Raw genomic sequence first — 23,959 nt, 5'->3', positions numbered from 1 at the left:
TACAAAAAACCCACAGTGCTGAAAAAATACACACTGCAGAAACAGGTCCTCTAATTTCTGTGCGTATAAAGTATCAATCAACATAAACACAGCAAAATCACGCTTGCAGTGAATATTTTAGAAATAAATTGAAAGTGGGTCTAACTACTAAGGATTAGTAACACAGGGAACACGAGAAATACAACAGACGTGTCAGAGAGCCATATGTAAATTAATCTTGTCATAGCCAAGATTTAGCCCTCAGCTCTCAGTCGCTTGGTTCAGGTTGGCCCTGGGCTCAAAAGTATAAAAACATTAAAAAGTAATCACTTGTGCACTAGCAGTTTTCTGTATCACAGCCATTTGGACTAACACAAGAGAGCCATAAACCTTCGATCTGTGAGAATTAACTCTCAAATACAATCATTGTGTAAGAGGCACAGATCATTTATTATCAAAGGGCAGTTTTGTTTACATGCTTTGGAAAATGGGGTGGCTCTTGATTAAAATATGGCACTCTGAACAGATTTCCCTCCTAATTTGACACCCTGCGTCACCGGTTCATGACTCCATAGGGGGCACTTCTGACATGAATGAGGGCAATGTGAACAGATGTTAATTGGTCAAAAAGGTGGGAGAATGTTGGACAGCTGGAGAGAGGTGAAATCACATCAAACTGCAGTGAATACATGAATTCTGCATTTTTAAGGAGCATTTGTATTCCTCACTTAATCTGATATCGTCATGTATCATTATGTGATTGTATGGCATTATTATATCATGAGCCATGTATCACATTCTGTTTGTTTCGTTTTGTTTTGTGGATGACACTGCAGTTCCCACTCCTACCCGGGAAACGCCCCAGCTGGACTAGAAGTGAATCAATCAATGAAACGATAAATGCGGGTTTAAAGTTATTTTTTAAGCAACTTAATGCAAGACATTTCTGTGTTTAAGTTTGTAAACTGCCAACTCATGTCATTTTGTCAGCTTTGATCAAGGAAAGGGAAAAATTGTGAGGGACATTTATCAGTGTTTTTAAACTATAACTTCATTTTCGAAGCATATTTTAAGCCTGATTTTGAGGAAAATATTGAATTTTTATTTTAAAATATTATAATTTTTTTTAGGTGATGCCTTTAGGGACATGACAAGAGCAAAAGTATGTAGGAGACAGGGGAGACACGATGATACAATGCACAGCATAGACAAAGACAAAACAGGCAAGCAGGGAGTAATAATAACGTTTATAATAATATAATATAATATATAATAATAATGTTGAGGGTGTTGAAGGGCCCTGCTTGTGTGTGTGTGTGTGTGTGTAATTCGAGTGTATGCTTGTATTTATTTATTAATTATTATTTTTTTATTTTTTTATTTTTTCCCTTCCTCTATACCCCTATTCCTATTTTTGTCCTTCTTCTTTCCTTCATTCCATTTTTCTTTTCTTTTCTTTTTTTTTTCTATTTTCTTTTTTCCTTCTCCTCCTTTTTCTTCTTTCCCCTTTCTTCCCCCTCTTTCTTTCTATATATATTACATTTATTTTTATTTTTTTACTTCAGTCATTGTGTGATGCAAATAAGTGATTTCTAGACGTCACATTGGGCTAATTCTTTGTTACCATTTTCCCAATATATTTATATTAATCAAATCAAGTTTTTTCACTTCAAAAATATTCAGCCTTTGTTTTGTTTGCAACAACATTGCAGTGAGGATGACTTGTGGCAGGCCTACAATATGCCCCTGCAGCTCACATGTAATGAGAGTCAATGAGAGGTCATTTACAGTGAGTCACACTGAGTCACACTTAAAACACCGGCCTGGGGTGAAGAATCAATGCTGCAATGAGCTGAGGGGGTGAGATACTGAGCTCACAACAGAGCAGCAGAGCAGTCACGTCCCTTGTGGCATAAGCAGGTCACAGAGGGGGGAAGGCGGTTGCTTTTGCATCGGATTGGCTTCTAAAAGTGCAATTGATCATCTGGAGTGAGAACAGCTTAGAGTGGCAGCAGCACAGCAGAAAAATTGCTGACTTGCATACTCACGAGTCCACACACAGCAACATCTTTCACAACTGCTCCACAAATCCCTTTACATCCCTAAACTTTAGACAGCCCTCACTGACAGAATGACTGCAGCTACTCGGGAGGAGGAGGAGCAGGCTTTGAGCTAGGATGTTCAGTTGAGTAATTATGCCTGTGAGTGTCAAAAATAAGAGTCCGGCTGGGAACAGGGAGCAATGTGTTTCGTTTTGGTTTTTTTTAATATGAGAGAAGATGCTGAGCACAGACTGTGTTTGTTTACTGGTTTGAGGGTATATGACAGCTCATCCATGACATGCAGAGAATCCAAAACACACTGCTGCAACACAGACAGGCACATATTTATTATGCTAACATGTGTGTCAATAACGACCTGTTACACATGCTTTAGATGAATGTTTTGCTTAAGTTGCCCAGCCACACTGATAAGTCTGGTCTGTTAATGTCTGCTAAATAATTAATTCATGCATTCATCATTATAATAGAGCACAGTGTTTTGGGTAAAGTGAGAGGGAGGCTGCATGCCAAAAAAAAAAGACCCCTGCTGCAGCTACAACTTGACTCTGCAATTTTACAGTCACACAGTTCACAGTGGGAAAGGGAAATGCGTGCTGTCCCATGGTGCAATGCTGCAGCAACTGCCTCTACCTACGGATACTACTTAATCCATTGCGTCAAAACATGTCTCTCCAGGTTTAAACATTATTACCACGACGTCCCTCTAAAAAGCTGCACAGTAAAACACAACTCCCAAACAGATAACAACCACGGATTCAGAGCGGCGGCTCCTCCATCACTCACCCCGCTCTATCTGCGCTCTGGCGGCGTCCAGCTGGTGCTCCGTGCCGATCTCCCCGATCACTATCAGCACGTAGTACCCGCTCCGGTTGAACGGCACCCCTCGTCGCCGTCTCCCGCCTCCACCTCGCCGGAACCGTAGTCGCTCCTCGGACCCCGGCGGCGAAGCGCTGAAGCCCTCGTCCTCCTCCACTACCGGGAGCGCACCTCGCACCGGGATCTCCATGGCAACAACCCCTGGTGCGGACGCCGAGGCCGACTCCATCGCCATGACAACTACCGGTGTGAGGACGAGGACGAGCCTGGTGGGGTGGGGTGAGGCGGGTAGTGGTGGGGGGGCTGAGGGTGAGAAAAGAGGGTGTTGAGGTTGAGAGGTGAGGGAGGGGAGGAGGTAGAGATGTGAAGACAGGGGGTAACTTTAACTTCCATCTACACAGGTTAAGAAAAGAGTTTCCGGTGGAGCTTTCAAAATAAGAGTGTTATTTAAGGATGTGGCGTCTTTGTTGATTTTTTTTGCTTTAATCTTTCTGAATATTTTGTAGCTCTTCTTTTCATCTGTGTTTGTGTGATTAATCCCTTGTGTTGTCAACACTATTTTGCACAGACAACTACACAAAATAGCAAGATAATAATAATTGTAATAATTATTAATTAACATAATTCGAAAAATTATTATTGGAACCTTATTTTAAATCTTAAATAAAAATGTTTAGAATAATTTTATTTGGCAGATCACTTTTTAGATAAAGCTATCTTCACATCTTGGCACACTCCGGCGTGTGTCATGTTCCGCACGTTATGGGGAAAATATCCCAATGTAGCCTACATTTTTAAGTTCATAAACTAGTTATCATCAGCGTCCACTCATGTGTACAAGTCTAACATACTGTTTTAATTTACTCACATAGGGCTTTGGTCTTTCCTTTTGTAAGCTTGTGCAGGTTTGATTTTCAGTAAATTCAAACCCACCCATTATGTTGTTAGGTCAGTTTACTGCATAGACTGCTATTATTTACAGTTCATGGTTTACTGTTGTCTTAGTTGGGAGCAGGTTTTGGTAGCTAGCTGTGGGGTTGCTTTCCCCACCATCTCCTTAAATGTAATATTTTTTGTTTCACAGGGTAGCCTACATCCTCATAAACAGGTAACCTGGTAAAGAAGTAGATAGCTTGCATAGGGGCTAAATAGTGTATTGTAGATTAAATTGGGTTTCTAGACATACTGTAGCATGTATACATCGTTCAGTTTATTGAGCAAAAGAGGTACAGGTTTATTCAACTGTAAAAAGTCATTTTGAGCAGTGTTTCTCAACTGGTGGGTCGGGGCCCAAAAGTTGGTCGCAGAGCCCATTTCTGTGGGTGGCAAATATGTGCCTGGAAAAAATATTGTGACCAAAAGTCTATTAAGCGCTTTCAAGAAATGCAACTATTCAGCATCCCCTCCCCTCCCCAGTGTTAATTCAGCCATTCACAGCAGTTACGTTTTCATAAGTAACAAAACATTTAGTTGGAATCAACACTTAGGAAGTAAAAATAGATGGACCCTTGGCTGGGACTGCAGAGCGATTACTCAAATTGAATAACTGGTATCACATTTAGGTCAGATTACATTAAATATTCAATTATCATAATCACCATAAAGGTCAGAGTTATTGCATGACTGTTCTATTAGACTACATTATTTTTCATCTCACTTTTACTTACGTGTATGTTGAATATCGCAATATTGCAATATTGCTATAAGTATACACATAACATCTGTAAACACAATAGCTTGACTGTATTTTCTTGGTTAGGTGCTGATTTGTTGGAAACTAATGACTGAATTAGACAGCTTGAGGGACACAATAAAGTGCAACAGTTCCTGCTTACACTCTTAAGAGACAGAACAGTGACACATGAAAAATACATTTTATGGAAGACATTGTGCAAACAGTCTTACTGGATTAATAAGTAAAACAGGATTAGACCCTTCGAGACGTCACTCAGGCACTCTCAATCTCTTTTAGGATTCACATGATGTTTGAATTCAGTGGGTTTTGAGCTGTGAATGTGGGGGACTTATTAAAATAATCTGTATAAGATTAAAGCACATTTTCTCCAAAGCTCAAACACACACAGGCACACACCCATCAGGCCACACTGATAAATGCAGAGAAGGAGAATACAGAGCAGCCTTTAAAGAGCCTTTTTGTTATGTTCTGAGAGGATTGTTCCTCATTCAGTTTCCATCCTGGCTAACCTTGAGCTTGCCACTTTTCACAGTTTAGCAGAGGGCGTCTCAGCACAAACTGTCAGCACCACACTGAGGGGATAATAACGAGGTCCACATCCACTTCAGTAAGGCCTCATGATTCAGCCTCAACCTTTCTTTTATTGTAATTATCACTGATTTAACACAAGGCAGGGTACAGCTGAGAATGTAAGATTGTATTCTGTCAGATTTTTCCAATTTAAACAGTTTACAATCATGTAGATGGTAATAAATAACCTTAATTTAGAGCATCTTCTGAGAGTCAGAATTTAATTTACTGTTTTATATTAGTCTCTTTCTACACAGCTAAATACTCCAACAGGCTTATTTAGGTGGTCACATAAATAACTAAAAAATAGGTTTTTCTTGAATTCAAATAAGAACAAAGTCAAATGGTTAATAAATAATGTATGTTATGCCTTGTTTACCTTCCTTTAATTACCTGCTCTACTTATCTGTGCGTCTAAGAGATAGTGTAACATCCAACATTAGCAGCATGAGCAGCATACCTCATACTGTTTTTCTTTTGCTGCAGGTTTCTGACAGTGAGTCAGCACTTCGTTTCACAGACGACCAACATCTCAGTCATGCTGCCCTCTAGTGGTGAGCAACGAGGCTCCCAAATCACCACAAGTTAGTGGATGATGTAAGCTCTAACACCTCTGAAGGTGAGTGTTGAGAAATGTGTCAGACCTGACTGAATGTGCTTTTTTATTTTTACTGGAAAGAACAAAGAGTAAAAACATCGACGAAAGCATCAACTTTGAAGAAGCTGTTTGGAGGATGTAAAAAAAAGCACAGATTGGTACATTGTTCCTGATCATGTTCCTATTATTTTCTTTTAAATGACACCTAACTCTCTTTTCTTTGTTTTTAAATCCAGGAGCTATCATAATTTTTTGTTAATTTTTCAAACATGTAGCAGGTGACATCATTTGGTCCCAATGCCACAGTCTCAAGAAAACTGTATTTAAATATGGCGCCATCTGCTGGTCATCTGACGTGATAACACATTGTTGGTTCTAATCACCTTCTTTTTTTTTTTTTTTAGTATACCTTTTTAACAAAATGTTCTGCTTTGACTATATGAATAGTTTACAGCACCAAATAAATACTTTCTGATCATGAACTGTTATTTTATTTTAAAACTGGCTGTAAAAGCTTCATCTTTGACAGTTCTAAAGCTAGTTAAAAAACGAATTTCCCCTCGCGGGATCAATAAAGTATAAATTATTATTATTATTATTATGATGTAGCGTTGTACTTAGCTGTGAACTCATATCCCCAAACACTACAGTATTAAACTGTATTTGAAGTTTTGTGATGGTATTTACTCCATCACAACCCGGATTAAGGCCACAAGCTATTGTGGACCTTTTTGACCTCTTCAAGCCTTCTCATTTCTGGGGTGCCATTGGCCTGGTGGTTAGGTTGTGCACTCCATGAACAAGAGGCTGTTTTTCCTCAAAGATTCAACCCCAGGTTTGAATCCAAGGTAATCCACAAAGATCAACTCCCTGTCTCTGTTTATTAAAAAAACTAGACATTTTTATAGTGGCATTCATCTTTCATCTTTCATCCAAAACTCTGCCCTACTTGGGATCCTGAGGTGTTCCCAGGCCAGGTGAGCTATAGAATCTCTCCACTAGTCCTAGGTCAAACTTTTAAAAAGGAAACATTAATTGAGGCGAGAGGCGGGACAAAATAGTGATACGGCATCCTGACTTGTGTAATTAAATGATCAAATCGCTAGTGTTAAATATTGATATTTTATTTACACAAAAATACAAAGCTCTAAAAAGATTTCGCTGCCAATTTGACTCACAGTGTCAATACTTTATGAATCCTAAAGGTGGCATCTATGACAAAAATGTAAGGAATGTATATCTCATGTTACTCTTGGATTTCCACCCCTACAGTATGAATAAATGTGGGTCTGTCCCTTACTTTTAGGTTGTAGAGAAGAGTCTAAAAGTTCTTTGGTCTGCCCCGGTCATGGGCCTGAATGACCCAGTTGTTGATGGTGGTGTCTGATGGGAGGTGGTTGCTGTTATTCTGCAGACAGAGTGACAGATAGAGCCTGGAGGAAGGGAAACACGGGCACAATGACGGACAGAAAGATAGTGAAAGCAGCAGTTTGGGTTCCGTTGCAGATTCCCCACAGACTGTCTGGGTCAGTGCAGACACAGAGCGGTCACAAAGGTCATCCCCTCCTCTCCACTCTGTGTCTCAGCGCCTCCGTCTCCTCTGTCCTGCTTGGAATAAAAAGGAAAAAGAAACTGACAGGACAGACTATCAAAGATGAGAAAATGGCCTTGAGCAGTTGTCCAGTATGTGGCTTTGATTTGTCCAGCTTTTGTTTGATTGAATATAAATGTTCTGGCAGGAATATCATCTCAGTAACACCTCAGCAAATCAACAACACATCAGGAAAACAAATGCAATGGATGTGAAACCATCTTACGCAACAAAAAAATCATCTGTGAAGTTATGGAGTTAGATTGTTACAGGGTGGTAGCTATGTCACTTTGTAAAAAAATAATTTAAATACAGAAAAACCTCAAATTTATAACTGAAGTTTAAGTTTTTGTCTTAAACTTTAAAAATTAAATTAACTCAGGTTAATGGGCCTTCTCTCCTTGCTCTTATGTTAAGAAGCACAGTGGAGTGGACAAAGGACATCTCGAAGGAGCAGCCGGTTTTTGTCAGGGTTTTATTTTTTATTTTTTATAAAATTTATATAAAGTTGTTTATAGGCCATCAAGCTAAACTGGCCTATCACCCAGAGAAATGCAGAACTACGTTTAGCCCAGACATCTGGACCTCAGCCTGCAAGAACTGTACTAACGTTAGCCACACTCGGAAACCAATTTGACATATTTTACCCGCTGATGACGTGAACCCGCTCTGGAATGTGTCGCAGCTCATCACAATGACTGCACGTTAGATTCCCTGTAACTACTATATATCGTGCTCGATTTGAAATGTCTTCTGTGTTTTCTTACCTTATCAGTCTGAATCAAAATTTTCTGTTCAATCGACTTGGAAATTAGTCCCTAGGAACATCCTCATCTGTATCTCTACTCCCCTGCATACTCAGAAATATCCCAATGAAAAAAAGGTTTTTAAAAGTAGAAAGAATACAATGAAAGCATCGAATGAAAGCAAAGCATTTTATTAGATGCTATATTTATCATTGAAATACAAAAGGCACTGGCTTATGATCTCCTGAAACAATGCATTCAGAGATGTCTGACTTCATAAAAATCATGTATGAGAATGTGTACAATGGATGTAAGCTCAAACCTTTAAATGAGACCACTGTTGGTTACATTTCAAAACTAATCTTGAGCCCACAATTGTTTTTTTTTAAGGAAATGCTATCATTTTGCTGATGTTAAAAAAAGGACATCAAATAAACACAAATATGCACTTTTTCTGATACAAGAAATCACAGAAAATACACATCCAATAATTTAAAGGCTGTTGGTCGTCTCAGAGAGGAGGAAGGAGGTTTTTGAGAATAGACTCATTAATAAGGAAATGTGAAAACGTTAGCTCCATGCAGGTAGCATTGAGAACTGGTTCCCTTCAAATTTGGGTTGGTTTTATGGCAACTTTACACGACAGAAATAATCATTCACATGAGGCAATGTGGGATTCAGCTGTTTCTCCTGTCATACCTGTGACTGTCAAACCAACATTCATCACCTTGACATGTGACAATGAAAATGATGGTTTCTAAAGAATCAAACATGTTAAATATTGTTTCAGATCTTCTTCATTAAAAATAAACTAGTTTATTTACTGTTGATAGTAAAATGAGAAGGGAATAAGCTTGTTACAGTAAACTGTCTGAACTGTTTTCATTTAGCAGAAGGCGGTAATGCTTTGGTTTCCTTAGATATAAGTCTTTAACAAGGCATTTATGAAACATGCTGTTAAAGCTGCTTGTATTGTTTTAAACGCTTTTGACAAAAAAAGCGGTCCAGAAGTGACGTCTGATATTCTCTTTTTTTTTTGTAGTTATTTTTTTGCCTTTTGTTGGATAGGACAGCCGGAGAGAGACAGGAAATGTTGGGAGGAGAGAGTGGGGGGACGAAATGCAGTAAAGGGACGAGGTCGGATTCGAACCCACAACCGCTGCAACGACGGCTATAGCCTCCGTACTGTACATGGGGCGCGCAACATAACGGCTAGGCTATCTGCACTCCTTCTCTGTTCAACTAAGAGGAAAAATTTAAGTTTGACTGAAACTTTTCTGTTCTAATGTATAAGCAATAAGCAAAAACGTAAAATATCCCCAACAGAACATTCAGATTTCAAAATGTAATTTACTGAGAGATCTTTGCAAAGATTTTGTGTCAGAAAGTCTGAAGGCACAGGTTTTAAAAAGTGTCAACACAGTATTACTATCTGTCAGTGATTTGAGGGCGGGCTCGTCTGAGAATTGTGGGTATTTTCTTCTTATTGCATAATTGAACAAAGGTTTAAATCATTAGCGACAGTAACAGTTAAATCCAGGATCAAAGGCCAGAGTGATTGGATTACAACAAACACTTTTTACAGTTACTTTTTTTTTACTATTACATGATTTTTTTCTTTTGCCAAAATATGTTCAACAACAAAGAGAAAGGCATCTGAGACAGAAGAAATGCCAATCAATGACAAACAGAAACACTTCTCATTTATATTACAGAATCAGAGTCCACAGTCAGATGTGGACAGAGACGGCCATACTACACCCACATTTATACATGTGATCAGCATGCATGTACACACACACTCAACACACACACACATCTGCACAGTCACATATTACACTGAAGAGCAATGCCAAAAAGTAAAAATGTACAAAGCAAGGACACACTGACAGAGCAGTCAGTCAACTTCATTCACACTCTCCCCGCCCAGAATGCACTCGTCTTAATGCAGATGCACCACATAGAGCCCGATGGAGCGACTCTGCAAGTTACCGTGGGGAATTAGACGCGCATTGTTTAAGGGGGTGAAAGGAGGGAGGCTAATAACGTAGCCTTACCCAGCTCAAAGTCTATACATCATGAGGTTATAATTAACATTGAAAAGGGTAGAGGCTGCTTTCCAGACTCACTACACTGACTCTTACCTTCCTGATTCATCAAGCTTTGTTTTCATTTATTATTCAGACCTGACAACATATAGACCTTGACCTGTTAAATGGGGTTCAGCTTGGCTCCGTTGATAACTAGTTGTTCCCCTGGAACGCTCCCTGGGCAGCAGTGGACGCTGCTCCGGCTGCCGCTGTCTGGAAGGTTTTATTGGTGAAGACGCCCTGTGAGAACTCCTGCTGGGCCTTCTGGAAACTGGCCCCGGTCCGGCGGTACATTTGGTGGACCTAAAAGAGAAAGAGATGATAAATAAGGTTGTTCAAATGTTCACTATTGTGATATGTCTTGATACCTGCCGTTTGAACAATATCTGCTAAGAAAAAGAGTGGAAAACGCTGAAGTGTTCCAGCCTCATGGCCTTGGTCAGGGCGTTAAAGTACTGCACAGGTGTGCTGGGATAGAAAATAGGTAAGAGCTTCCTTGTTGTGTCGGCAACCGTCGGGTTGCCTGACGAAACGCGTCCCTCACAAGTGTGTCTGTAAACGCTTCAGAGACCACTCCACTACCAAACGGAGGTAAGCGGCTCCACTGTTGTTTTTTCAGTATATTCAGAAATGAGAAATTATACCCAATGGGATTCAATGGAAGCTCTGTCATGTTTATTCATTTTTTGTAAAACTTTCTACACTGAAGTCAAGAGACTCAGATTAAAACTAAATTCCCATTGACACGTTAAACCAACTATTGACCAAAGGACACAAAAGCTATCCCACAAATTGAACAACAGGTAAACAATACTGACCATCTTGAGCAGGATGACGGACAGCACAGCGCAGAAGGTGAAGAGGATGGCCACTATGATCATGATGGCTCCCACTGCATGGTTGGTACGGAAATTAGAGAAGGCAGCGATCCAGCCACTGGAGCAAACAAACATCCGTAAGTGTTTTTTTTTAAGGCGTCTTAAAAACAACATTAATTACACAGCATGAAACATTTCGAGTTTGCAGGCACATTAACTCTGAGTAATAGCTGGGTTATGAAGAGAGAGGAGGATATGTTAAAGAAACGGGGAAATGCCAAGAAGATACAAGAAGAAGAGGCAGACTTTACGTTCTTAAAAACAGCTTCTTTCACATTATTAAAACCATGAAATATGGCGTTATTTCAATATAAATGCATGCTGTAAAGATCAAATGAAATAAACTATAAAGTGTGGTAATATGATCGTATTATTACCTAGGAGTACATTGGTTATCGTCAAAGTATGACATTCAAATTGTGCTGCTTTCTGATTTGCATCCCATCTGCAGTTTAAGAGCTACGGAACAGGAAGGAGTCCATTAACTATCTGTTTTGACTTTATGCAAAGTGCCGTGATGAGATGAGGGGTTTCATTATGAAAGGCAAAGGGGGGGTAATAAAGAGCCATTTGCACAAGGGTCATTCTGGATTGTGCCATTTGGAAATCAAAGATTTTTCCCAACTTCAATTGAATGAAAGTGCACATCACCCAAAGGCTGGTTAGATTTCCATCCAACGTGATTCAGGACAGGCCAATTCAACCCACTTATCTGATGTGGGGCACGTTCAAGCGCCACTGAGGCGTTTCCCAGAGCAACCAAGATGTGCGCCCTTGATTGAACATTTATTTACCTATTTGTTGAAGAGTTTTTTGTCACGGCTTGTCTTGATTGGATAGGACAGTGGATATAGTAAGCAACCAGGGAGAGAGAGAGAGAGGGGAATGACATTCGGGAAAGTAGCCACAGGTCGGACTTGAACCTGGTCCGCCTGCTTGGAGGACTACACCGTCAGTACATGGGGCACGACCTAACTGCTAGGCCATCTGCGCCCATGATTGAACATTTATGGAGCTGTTTGAATAAGGTGTTGTATAAGTTATTACAAACGATTAAATGATCAAATGTTTGCTTCCAAATCATGTCATGTCAAAAATCTGTGTGTTGTGTTTAACTGAAAGTCATTTTAGCTGGACGCAGAAAGAAAGAGAGAGAGAGAGAGAGAGAGAGAGAGAGAGAGAGACGAAGGTAGCAGACTGTGAGCAGCAGAAACTTACAGCATTACCAGCAGACAAAGCGGCAGCAGAGTAGAAGCTGAAGGATGAAAAGTTTCTGTCAGAGTTGAAAGATTGCAGAAAATTAGAAAAAGAGAAAAGATGTGGGACGGCTGATTAAAATTCTGAATTAAAAAGTGAATGCATAGAAACCACAAAGAAACTGAGCCCTTCTTCAAATAAATGTGAAAACTGCCTCCAGTTGATTCGCGTTTTATTTGTTTTGAGCATGTTCAGATAACTTAAGTTAAAGGCTCTGCTAAGATATTCCAAAACTCCTGGAACCACTTCCTGTTATTTGTTCACTCCCTTAATTTATCCCTGGAATCACACAAGACTAAATTGTAACTCCTACACTTCTCTGTGTAAGCTGCAACTCAACCCCCCCTCCCTACCTCTGCCTTACTTTTTTTTTTTTTTTTGTATTATTATTTATTTACTCCTATCTCTTTAATTATCACTCTCTTTTCACATTTATTCTTCTGACTGTCTGTCTGTTATTGCTATAAATATCTGAGTGAGTGTGTGCCCTACGGCCCGGTTTAGTTCTGACCTGAGGTGGGTGGGTTTGGGTTTACTGACACACTGCTTCAGAATCATGCCTTATTTGTCAGTGTCATTAACCCTTGTTTGTCACTATATTGAGAAATTTAAATAAAAAGGATTTTGGGCAGAAAATGTAACATGCTGAGATAAGCCCTGTGAGGGTGTACCCTGACTCTAGCCCAATGACACCTGGGAACAGCTCCAGCCCCCCCTCCCCCCCCCCGAGAGTAGTACAGATAATGGATGGATATATGTTAAGATAAGCTATTATTTTTATTAATAATGCACCAATTAAGATGCAAGTAAAATGACTTCTCATTCAGTCTTTATGAATCTCAATTATTAATTCTAGAAATGTGCAAAACGTTTTTTGTTTTTTAAAAAGATTTATTTTGGGGCTTTTTGCCTTTATTTGATAGGACAGTGGATAGAGTAGGAAATCGTGAGGGGGCAGGAAATAACATGCGGGAAAGGAGCCACAGGTCGGACTTGAACTCAGGCCGCCCGCTTGGCAGACAACATCCTCCGTACATGGGGTACGACCTAACTAAACAAAATCTTAATTATCCAAACGTCTTGTTTATGAATCAGAGTAACACATTTCAGGGCTGATTCTACACATTAAAAAACCTTGGAAGTGTAACTTTAACATCATGCCAACTTTCTGCCTAAACTTTGGGGTTCATCACACATTTGAATTTAACATATCCTTGACAACAATCTCCCTACTAAACTCTGAGTTCTGAGACCAAAACTGTCAACGAGAACACAATCCAAACTATTTGCCCTTCATTACATTATCCCTCCAAATGTCAGAATGAAACGCTCGGTGTTCGACTCACCTGTTGCCCCAGTTGGGGATGCCTACAGACTGGATGATGAAGATCACAACTTGGCAGAAAAACACAAAGAAGAAGAAGAAGAAGCTGAAGGAGCTGTCCGTCCTGAAAAGAAGAAATCAAGCCTCGGTCAGTAAGGGAACCAAAGGAGACAATAAATATGAACTAGAAGCCAAATACATGACTAAGCGGAGAACCCACAAACACATTTAAGTAGCATTATACTTATCAAAGTCAACTAAATGAATAAACAGAGAAGTTGCTAAGGCCACACAAACAGCTATACAACGTCCTTTATGAGAGGAGACTCACTTGAAGGCCTTGTAGACGGGCCGGTACCAGCAGAGGAAGGAGCAGGGAGCGAAGAGGATGAGCCAGAGAATGGAGAGGCCAAAATCAACACCGTGATTCGCATCAGTGATGAAGGAAGCCAAACACGCCAACAGGTTCAGGAACAGAGCCACACAGTTGACTGAAGGAACATTGAGAGACGAGTGTCAATGATGATAGAGCTACAACAAATGACATCCTCCTGTCTGTGGTAAACCAAAACACCTTCACACCAATCTGTTGTAAATACTAATGAACATGACAACATTTTGTTATTTGGTGTTAAGCACAACTTTTAATACATTAAGAGATGGAATAATAACAAGATGATGTAAATCTCACAGATCAGCTACTGTTTAATCCTAGAGAATTACGTTGATAAGGTGTATATTTGTAAAACTACAAAGGTCAGGGTGTAAGTAAATGAAGCAAAAAAAGAGTTGTTACATAATCTACATCATCAGCAGGTAGTGGTGTAACCTAGAAAAACAAGGTGATAGGTACCATGGTGGTGTTGTGACACATATTGCATTGAGTGGATAAACACAGCACTGAATGGTCCTTCACTTTTTATGCTTATTTCTTTGGTTAAACATCTTTTAAAGTGTTTCTTTTTATGCCTTGTGTCTTCCTGTTCCTATTGGATAATTTGTTGGATAAATGTTATATTTAGCATTTATTAGCATTAGCCCAAATCCCTAAATTAAGAAAAATGTAGGTTTGATAAAAATGTCACAATTTTTTTAAATACTATTTGATGAGTGCTGTACTGACTGCCATTATCTGTACAGAGAAGGTAAAATGGTCAAACAAAAACGTCTACAAACCTGATAACATAAAGAAACTGTATCATATTTGAATTTGTGTTTATAATTCAGCCCTGATGTATACATGCTCACATCATTTTAAAGGGATAGTTCGGTATTTTAGAGATAGGACAGTGGATAGATTTGGAAACCGGAAAGAGAGAGAGAGTGGGGAATGACATGCGGGGAAAGGAGCCACAGGTCGGATTTGAACCCAGGCAGCCAGCTTTGAGGACTATGCCTCCGTAGATGCAGAATGCGCACTAATCGCTAGGCTACAGGCGCCACTAGTTGAAGATTTTTTTTAAGCGATGTTGCATGAGGTACTTGTCAATAATAACAGAGAGTCATCAATCATAATAAGTGTATAAGCCACAGGAAATGCCAGTCAGCTCGGCCTCTTTATTGAGAAACCGGTTGGCGTAGCAGCACAGAAACTAGGCTATACACCACTGCAGATGGGGTCAGGCATGCCACATAATTCAGCTACTTTTTTTAGGACAGAAGCTCTGACCTAAGAACCAATGTCAGTTTCAGAAAGCCAATTTCTTTGAGCTCTAATCGCAGACCAAATACTGCATACAACCAGCGTCTTTGAGTATTTAGAAAAGCGCTATATAAATCTAATTTATTATTATTAACCACACTTTGGGGATAAAAAAAAAACAAACAAACTTTTTAAAGTAACTTACGCATCCAGAGGTAGTACATCATCTTGCAGACTCTCTGAGACTCTGGGGGGATGTCCTCTGAGAAGTCCTGATAGAAACATGGCTTGATGGGGAAGCTCTTTGGAAGTGGAGGCCAGTTGTTCTCTTTACCTGTATGTACAAGAGACAACATCTAACCTGTTAGGAAGGAAGATATGCTGGACCAGTTGACTTTTAAATGTTTCACACTTTCAAATCATGTCAACATTAACCAGGCATAAAGATAGAAACCATGTCAAATGTATAAATCTAAAACCATATTTAAATAAAACACATGTGCAAGATGAATCACAAGTTTAATATTCCGCTATAATATATGACAAACATGCTTTTTAAAGTGCATGCATTAACAGCTGGAAAAGGGATTATAACCAATTCACTAAAATATTCCTGTGTGCAAGTATGTTTGATATTCCTCTCTCTGAAACACAACGCACACATTGCATATTGTTTTTCCTGTCTCAGTAGGTTGTGCAGATTCTGCTAGTGCTGCAGAGGAGTGTTTTTTTTTTTTTTTTCTTTTTTCATCTTTAATGACCTGAGGAGCCTCTAGTCTGCAGCGCCTGCTCTCTGCGGTCCAGCTCGGCAGCTTTTCTCTCCAGCTCCTCCTGCTGCCTCAGCAGATTGGCCTGAGCCACAGCAGCAGTCGCCTGCAAGTAGAGAGTCGGAAACACTTTACTCAACAAACACAGCGAACGTACAGGAATGTATCATTATTGTTTGTGACAATAGCGCAGACAACTCTCAGAGGTTTAACATTAAGAATAAAGTGTAGAGATGCAACTGGGCTGTAAAGAGTCTGGAGGTCAGAAATGCCAGATATTAAGGACACATATAAGGCTGCATGATATTTTACACAAAACATCTATAGTACACGTAGACTGCAACAGCCATTCTGAGCATTTCACAGGTGTCGACAAGGGTTTATCAAGATGTACTACTTTTTTTTTTTTTAAGGTCACAGTCCTGTTTGTAAAGCAGAACATACATATTCATAGTTGATGTCTTACTCGGCAGAAAAACAAAGGACACGGGTGATCTGTAATGCTATTCATGAATATTGATGAGGTTACCGGGTGAACAAGGAGGCACATGATAATATTGTGCAAACTGAGTCGATGTTTGTGTAGCAACCAAACGACCTCTTATAACGAGTACTGGGTTGGACCACTTGCTCTTTAGCCATCCAGTTAGTATTAGATATTACATCTCCACGAGTAACATGAGGGAATGGTTGGATAAAAGTTCAATTCTGCTTGACTTTGCGTGCTGTGTTAAATGTTGTTGGGCTCTCTAATCTTCATCTCATGTCTAAGTGAACAACTCCTAAGTAAACATGACGGTCTTAAAATGCAGTCAGGCGCCCTGAGGGAAACAGCATGCTGTACATTGTGTCTCCAGATATCTGAAAGACAACCTGCAGTTTGTCTGTTTCTGCCTTTTAGAAGTGAACATTTGTTTAACAACAGGCTCCAAAGACAGCGTCAAAATGACCAACATACAGTTGTATAAAAGCAGGCTAAGTAGTAAGATCTCCAATATTATGAATACTAAAAGGTACTTTTTAATTCAATGTGTTTTAAAATGAAACAATTTGCGTTATTTTAATGATCGATAGTATTAAAAAGTACTAAAACTTTAAATAAAACTTTAGATCTTCAGTCACATTTGTAAGAAAACATTGCCGGGTGTGAATTAGAGAACACTGTCTAAGATTCACAAAGACATTGGCAAAATTGCCTGCAAGAGTTCCCTGCAATTTGGGGAATTATACACAAAAAATAACCCAATATTGGGTGCTTAGGACTTCTATTTTACGTAGGGTAATCGTATTATTGTACAAGTATCATATGTGTTTTTTTATGGTCCATATTTTGCAGCTAACAGGAGCATTAAACTGAACCAAACGTGAAAAATAACAGAGCTGCTTTAATACATGATACTGAAAACAGCATTCAGAGAAACACTTTTCTCCATTTTACTTCATGTGGTAGTTTTTCAGCTTTGGCAGATAAGTGGTAGAGAGAGAGAGAGAGTGTGACATATCCAGTTATATGTGACTCACCTGTGGACTGGGCTCTGTAGACGGCTGTAACACAGCAGGCTGATAAGGAGAGGGGGCGGCTGGAGTGGTTTGAGTGGCTAAACCATCCTGAAAAAAAAAAAAAAAAACAATAAGAAGAGAAAGATGGTAGTGAGTGATTGTGAGGAAATTAAGAAGGATGAGAACGAAAGACAGAGACATGAGGATGACAGAGGACGAGGAAATAAAAGAGGAAGGAGGAAGGAAGAAGGAAGAAGGAAAAGAAAAGGAGACGGTAAGCAAGGAAGAGGAGAAGAAAAGTGTGGAAAACCAGGTCCAATAAGAGCAAGAGGTGAAAAGGAGTATGAGGAGATAAAACAATTGGGCGGAACCAAACTAAAGATAACCACTGAGAGGAAGAGAAAAAACAAGATAACGTATGTTTCAGGTGTCTTACTTTGGGGAATGGGCTGTACTGGTTGACTGGTGTTACACTGGAGTTGGTCACCTGTGTGACTGAAGGGTCCTGCAAAACAACCAAACAGGCGTCAATCATCATTATAGGTCACTCCATCACAACAGCTACAGTCTATCCGCATAAATTGGATCAACTGAGACTTCTGTATCCAATTTAAAGTGCTTGACCTTCATTAAACTTGGTTGATCTCTAGGAAGTATTTGATGTCTCTGGTCACAGAAAGGTCAGAGCTGCTGGATTAAGTAGAGGTGTGTTGTCTTGTTTAAAGCCACAATGGCAATCAGGATTGGATTAACTGAATAAAGAGGGGGGGGCATTGAAGCTGCCCAAGTGCAAGGTGAGTCTCTTATCATTAGACCAGCCTATAGAGGGGTTGAGTGGCGGGGTTGTAAAGGAGCATTGCAGATACAGGACAGCATTTATTGCCAGGTAAGTGTAATAGCTGAAAGAACTGAGGGGTGATCTATGGCATTGAGTCTTGATATCCAACTTCTGAAAACACAAACAAACATTTACTGCAGTTTGTCTTTCCTACATGATAGAGCAATCCTACCCTCTTTTCTGGTGGATCTGCAGGAAAGCAACTAACGAGACAAAACTTTTCTTTTGAATTTTCAATTGTTAATTTCCCAAGATCCACACATCAAACTGAAGATTTGGTCTTAGTGTACTAGAGATAATGAAGAGCTGGTGCGTCACCATGCGTCCAGACTAATGTAACGCCAACACTTTGGTGCTTAACTAGTGGTCTAAACTGTAGAGCTCCATACCTGAGAACACAGTCGGCCCAAATGACTAATACTTAATCAAACTTGATAGGTCCTGCAGTCTCCTGCCTATAAAGCTGGGGGCAAGTGTTTATATGCACCGTCCTCCCACTCCAAGCAGTCGACGTTCATTAATAATCAAACTCAAATCATGACTGATAAGATAACACGTTTCATTGCAAAGTTAATGTCAATAAACAAAACCTAAAAATTAAAACTAAAACAACTTTTTGGCTCCAACTCTTCACTTCTAAGACATTTTTATTATCTGAATCACTGAAGGTAAAAAAAAACAAAACAAGCAACCCCAAACCATCCAATTCCGGCACTGCCTTCCTTGACCAAGTCATCAAATGAAGTACAGAATCGCTATTATTCCTGTACAAGTCTTGATTAATAATTACCTGGGAAAGACTTATTTCTAAAGAGGTCAACCTTAGTAAACATTAATGGACTCAAATATCTGAACCAGGACAGAAGGAATCATTGTACATTTCTATCTTACATGGGAGGTCAGTCTGTCTGCCTTAGAAGTTTAGGACAAAAAAAAAATCTAATTCTGCAAGGCTGTGGCCCTGCTGAATGCCATGAACTTTCATGAACATTCCCTGACTTAATCCAGGTGATCCTTTGACCCTTCCTGACTTTTTAAACTTTAAAGCAGTAATTATTTGGCACTTTTGCAACAACTGACATCCTAGCTTTTGTTGAGGAAACCTTCTACAAATCATTTAATACAATAAATGTGTCAATTTAGGACGGAAACAGTCGGAGCAATTTGATAATGAATGTTTTGAGTCCCTTTTCTATCATTATAAAGTAAATATATCTTTTTTTTTTACTTTTTTAATGACAAAAGAAGACCTTTGAAGAATCCCATCAGGCCTTAGTTTAGTTAATGCTGCACATGTTCTACAGAAATAATAAATATTGAGAAAAATAATATCAGAAGAATCAAGAGTGAAGCACATCTTTCTCATGTTGTGGTATTTACCAAATGACCTCTGATGTTCTCAGAGAAACAGGGAGGCTGAATTCCTCCGAGCATTTTTTAAATTCCCCGATAATCAAAGTCTGCAATACAAATAAAGATCCTGATATATTCAAGAATTTCCCCGACTCTTAGTAGTACCTTTGGAAAACCAACAGTGTAGACGCACTTATACTCTGCAAGATTTGAAATGTAGATACTGTACGTTATACTATGTTGTCTATTTTGAAGCTGTGAAAAAAGTGGTTCAAGTGCAAATACGTAAATTGTCTGAACTATTTACAACCTTTTTATTCCTTTGTCAAATAAAATGTTGGATTATTTGCTGGTTCAAGCTTCTCAAGTGTGTTTTTTTCTACTTTTCTGATAGTAAACTAAATGTTGTTGTAGTTCTTGTCTTGAGATATTTATATAACACATTTTCATAAACCTCACAGACCAAATATTTGATCATTAAATGAGAAAATACTCAGTGGATTCATCCTTACTGAATATAAAGCCATAGCCCAGATAAACATTCATCGGCCATCTGTGCAGATCTCAAAGGAGGGGCAGCAGATGGGATATGGGAAATGTAGGATTTTTCTGAGATTTTGACAACAACTGTCAGAATATTTTCTATAATCTGGGTCAATTTCTTTTTTTAAAAGGTGTGTAAGGAATTACATAAACTTCAGTTGACAAACTTGACTTCACTAATTGACCATGTGATTAAAACTGTGACCTTATTCACTTATCTGCTTTGACACACCTGTCATCATTCCCAGCAGGAAACACAGGGAGGTATGATGCTGCGGTTCACTCCTTCATTACGACTTTTTTTTAAGAGGCAAAAAAGTAACTAAATAAAACAAATACTGGGAAAAAAACAACTTCTGACATCGTCTTTTGGATGATTTGTTTACTGCAGATTTAAGAGTGATGATGCTTTCAAAAACCTGTTTTCAGTGGAGGTTTTAAACAACAGAAGAAATGTCTGTAAAAGTTGTCAAATAAAGAATTCTAAATGTGCATCATGTAAAATGTGTTTACCTTGTATCACCATGTAACAGCAGGAAAAAGATCTGATGAGTCACAACTGAGAGGCTTCTTGTGATGACACATTACAAACAGAAATGGATTTAAATTCAAGCTCTAACCAAATTGACGACCCAAACCACTAAGCCTCCCTGAAATGAGGACTAAACTGGGACAGGCCAAAACAAGAGGACATGATGTTTAAAGTGAAGGGGTGTGGAGAGAAGACACAAACTACAGCACGTCTTCAGCATTAATATTGATTTTAAGTTCTATTTTGATCAGGTGGAAAGTTCATTAAGCTTTAACCTGAAAGAGTGGTAAAATAAATTTTGGATAAAAACAGCATGCTAATCAGACTTAAAGTCTTCATAACAGGAAACAGGACTTACTGTGATAACCGTTGATCGTCGAGGTGTGGCTGATGAAACAATTTCATATTTAGTCACCTCCTCATATTGAATATTACAGCTCTACAGTGCTGAGAACGAAGTACAATATCAAACACTAGATAATTACCTAAAGGACATAATGTTTATCTTTAAGGTTCAGAAATGGTTTATTTTTGCTATTTTTTTCCAGTGTTGATTCATAGAAATTATTTCAAACTTTGGCACCTCATAGTTATTTAAATCTCACAGTGCATGCTTTTTATGAATACAATAGTGTGACAGTGCTACACTACAGCATAGATAACATATTCCAGTTGCTGCTAGGTTATTTATTCAGCCACCTCCACACCCAGCAAACAAACAGAGGTCAGGTGTACTCTACACTCACGTCACTGCCATTGTGCACCTGACACAATAAAGTGTGACTCTGAGCAACTGTAAAACTGACTTCATCATAACGTCACCTAAATCTGTTTTCATATATTTGACTTTGAGATGTAGTGTAGCCTAATACAAATGTTTTACAGCATGTGAACCCTGGTTACTCTTGAGCGATGAATTGCTTGTTTCGCCCTTCAAACGGTTTGCAGACATCTCTACTTTTGGACTTGACAAATGAGACAATCCTGAGTTTAAAATATCTGATTCACAATGTGCATACTGAATTAAAATATTATGGCATGCAGACTTCACTTAGATCTCATCTTTTACAGTGGTGGGTTAACCCTAACCCTAACCCTATTAAAGGCACTCACATCTGTGTGTCTCGGCTGCTTAGTGGGCAGCTTCACATATTATGAAGTCTGCATGCTCATTAATGTATGTAGACATCTTCCCAGGTTACAGAGGAGGGTCCTTGTGACTAAAATGTCATGTGTGTAACACAAACTAAAGGTAATAAAGACAGAGTTATGCATGTTAGAAAAGTTACTTTCTTTCGTACTAAAGAATAAGACAGAGGAGATGAAGAAACTCTACAACTTGATGACTTCTGTGTAAAAGTATAAAATATACATCTGGAGTGTGATGGGGTTTCCAACGACTACAAAGGGAATAGAAGAGGATAATCTGTAGTTGGATAATGTTATTCTTCATTTGACTGTATCAGTGGCAATTTAACAGCTAGGAAAGGTTGAACAAATATAGATAGTAGCTTTTATTTTAGGTCAAAAAAAAATTCAGGACAAAGATTGTTTAGGAGCTTTTGACATAAGGAAGTAAACGTATTTAGCTGCCTCTGTGACTATGCATCTGTTTATTTTTTCCCCAAACGTAATGAAAGAACAACATTCAATATAGAAAAAAACTATTAGCGATAATACACTGAATGCAACTTTCTCAGTTTTGGAAAGTCCACAATGCACCCATGTTCAAAGACATGATGATATAAAAACACATCCCATTGATCATTAAATTTGGATTGCACTAACAAATGCACGCAAAGAAACACCTTCATCTGCAACACCTTTAGCTCGCAGACAACGCATGTGAGGGGTCCTACTTCCAACACTAGATATCATAGCTTTTATCAAAGAAAGTTATCTATACTTTAATACATTTCATAAACAATCACGTTCAAGCTACAGGGCTCTGTATAAACTGAGGAGACTTCCAGGTCACATCCTTTAGTTTGCAAAGTCTCTCTGAAGTGTAAACAAGCAGCACCAATGGAGTTTAAGTGGGCAGAAATTCAGGGTCTTTGTGTAATCTAGGAGATATTACACGACTCTAAAATTATATAAAACCGACCAAACTTAGTATGAACTGCCAATAATAAAACAAACCAATCTAAAGAAGAATAGAAACAGATGCAAAGTAGCTTAAAACGGTCTGACACACATTCCTAGTTGGCTACAGTTTAACTTCCTGCAACTAAGCCTGCAGGATACCCCGCCCCTTTCTCAAACAAGCCCGCTGATTGGCTGTACACTTGCCAATCATGCTGTATTTGCCAAATGGTTTTCAAGAGAGCAAGAAAAGATCCCTCCCCCACATCCACCCAACTAGTTTCCTGGCGTGTTGGCTACCTTTTAACGAATGATATGTCAGCACCAAAGCCCCGAAAGTGTCTCAATAAAAGCTTAACCAGTAAACTTACATTAAAAGGGTTGTCTGCCACGGGCTCTGCGAAGGGGTTGCTATCATATCCCGACATTTTGAAATGACTGCGCGCTGTTTGGTCCTCTCTGAAACAGGGAATAAACAGCAAACTCTCCGCTGTCGTTAAGAGTTGTCTCCCCTGTTACTTCCTCGAATGAAGTTTACGGCGCATGCGCTCTCAACCACCTGGGCTGTGACGTGTTTAGTTGTGACGTGTTCAGTTGTGACGTACCACGTAAAGGAAGGAAAGCGCGCCACCTGTGGCTTTCGGCTCTGTGAATTATCATGAGATCATGATTATCAAGCGTACTACTTTATTAGTTTAAAAAATGTAAATATATAAGGGTCCCCTTAATGTTTATGCTACGCGATGGGAACTAGTATTTTATCAGGAATAAAGGTGAAGCTTCATTGAAAACCCTTAAATGTATTTATTAATTACTCATTAGCCTATAACATACAACAGGGACCGTAATTTACACGTAAGGGAAGTTTACACATTATAAAGAGAACCGTTTAGTCTATGAGACATTTTTCCTCGATTTCCCATGGGAATTTTTTTTAAAGTCTACGAAAACTTGTGTTAAAAAGTCGTGACAGATGAGGGCATTTCATATTCAGGGGGGGGGGGGGGTCGAATTAAGATGCAAATTTTTTAAGACTTAAGAGCTTAACTGAGCTCGTCTAAAAGTAAGAATATATTGATGCAACTTTATTC

The 23,959-nt window shown here is 39.1% G+C and overlaps 1 protein-coding gene across 1 annotated transcript; it reads right to left on the bottom strand.

Moving 5' to 3' along the window:
• Window positions 1–8,234: 8,234 nt before the first annotated feature.
• scamp2 (secretory carrier membrane protein 2) lies at window positions 8,235–23,408 on the bottom strand. Its single transcript, XM_061035954.1, has 9 exons — window positions 23,240–23,408; window positions 17,954–18,022; window positions 17,539–17,625; window positions 16,012–16,123; window positions 15,456–15,584; window positions 13,940–14,099; window positions 13,631–13,732; window positions 10,968–11,085; window positions 8,235–10,452 (listed from the first exon to the last, which is right to left on the bottom strand). The coding sequence occupies exons 1-9, from the start codon at window positions 23,294–23,296 to the stop codon at window positions 10,303–10,305; spliced, it is 984 nt and encodes a 327-aa protein (XP_060891937.1). The 5' UTR covers window positions 23,297–23,408; the 3' UTR covers window positions 8,235–10,302.
• Window positions 23,409–23,959: the final 551 nt, after the last annotated feature.

Source organism: Labrus mixtus, chromosome 4 (genome assembly GCF_963584025.1).
Source record: "Labrus mixtus chromosome 4, fLabMix1.1, whole genome shotgun sequence".
Lineage (NCBI taxonomy): Eukaryota > Metazoa > Chordata > Actinopteri > Labriformes > Labridae > Labrus > Labrus mixtus.
Note: the sequence above shows the minus strand (reverse complement) of the source record. Positions and strands in the feature narration are given on the sequence as shown.

Bases quoted from the DNA above. Each gene is read 5' to 3' on its own strand.
- scamp2 (XM_061035954.1), bottom strand. From the start codon at position 23,296: ATGTCGGGATATGATAGCAACCCCTTCGCAGAGCCCGTGGCAGACAAC. The intron at 17,626-17,953 runs GTAAGACACCTG...TTTTTTTTTCAG, and splicing joins AGTACAGCCCATTCCCCAAA to GATGGTTTAGCCACTCAAAC. The intron at 15,585-16,011 runs GTCATTAAAGAT...TTGTACATACAG, and splicing joins GCAGACTAGAGGCTCCTCAG to GTAAAGAGAACAACTGGCCT.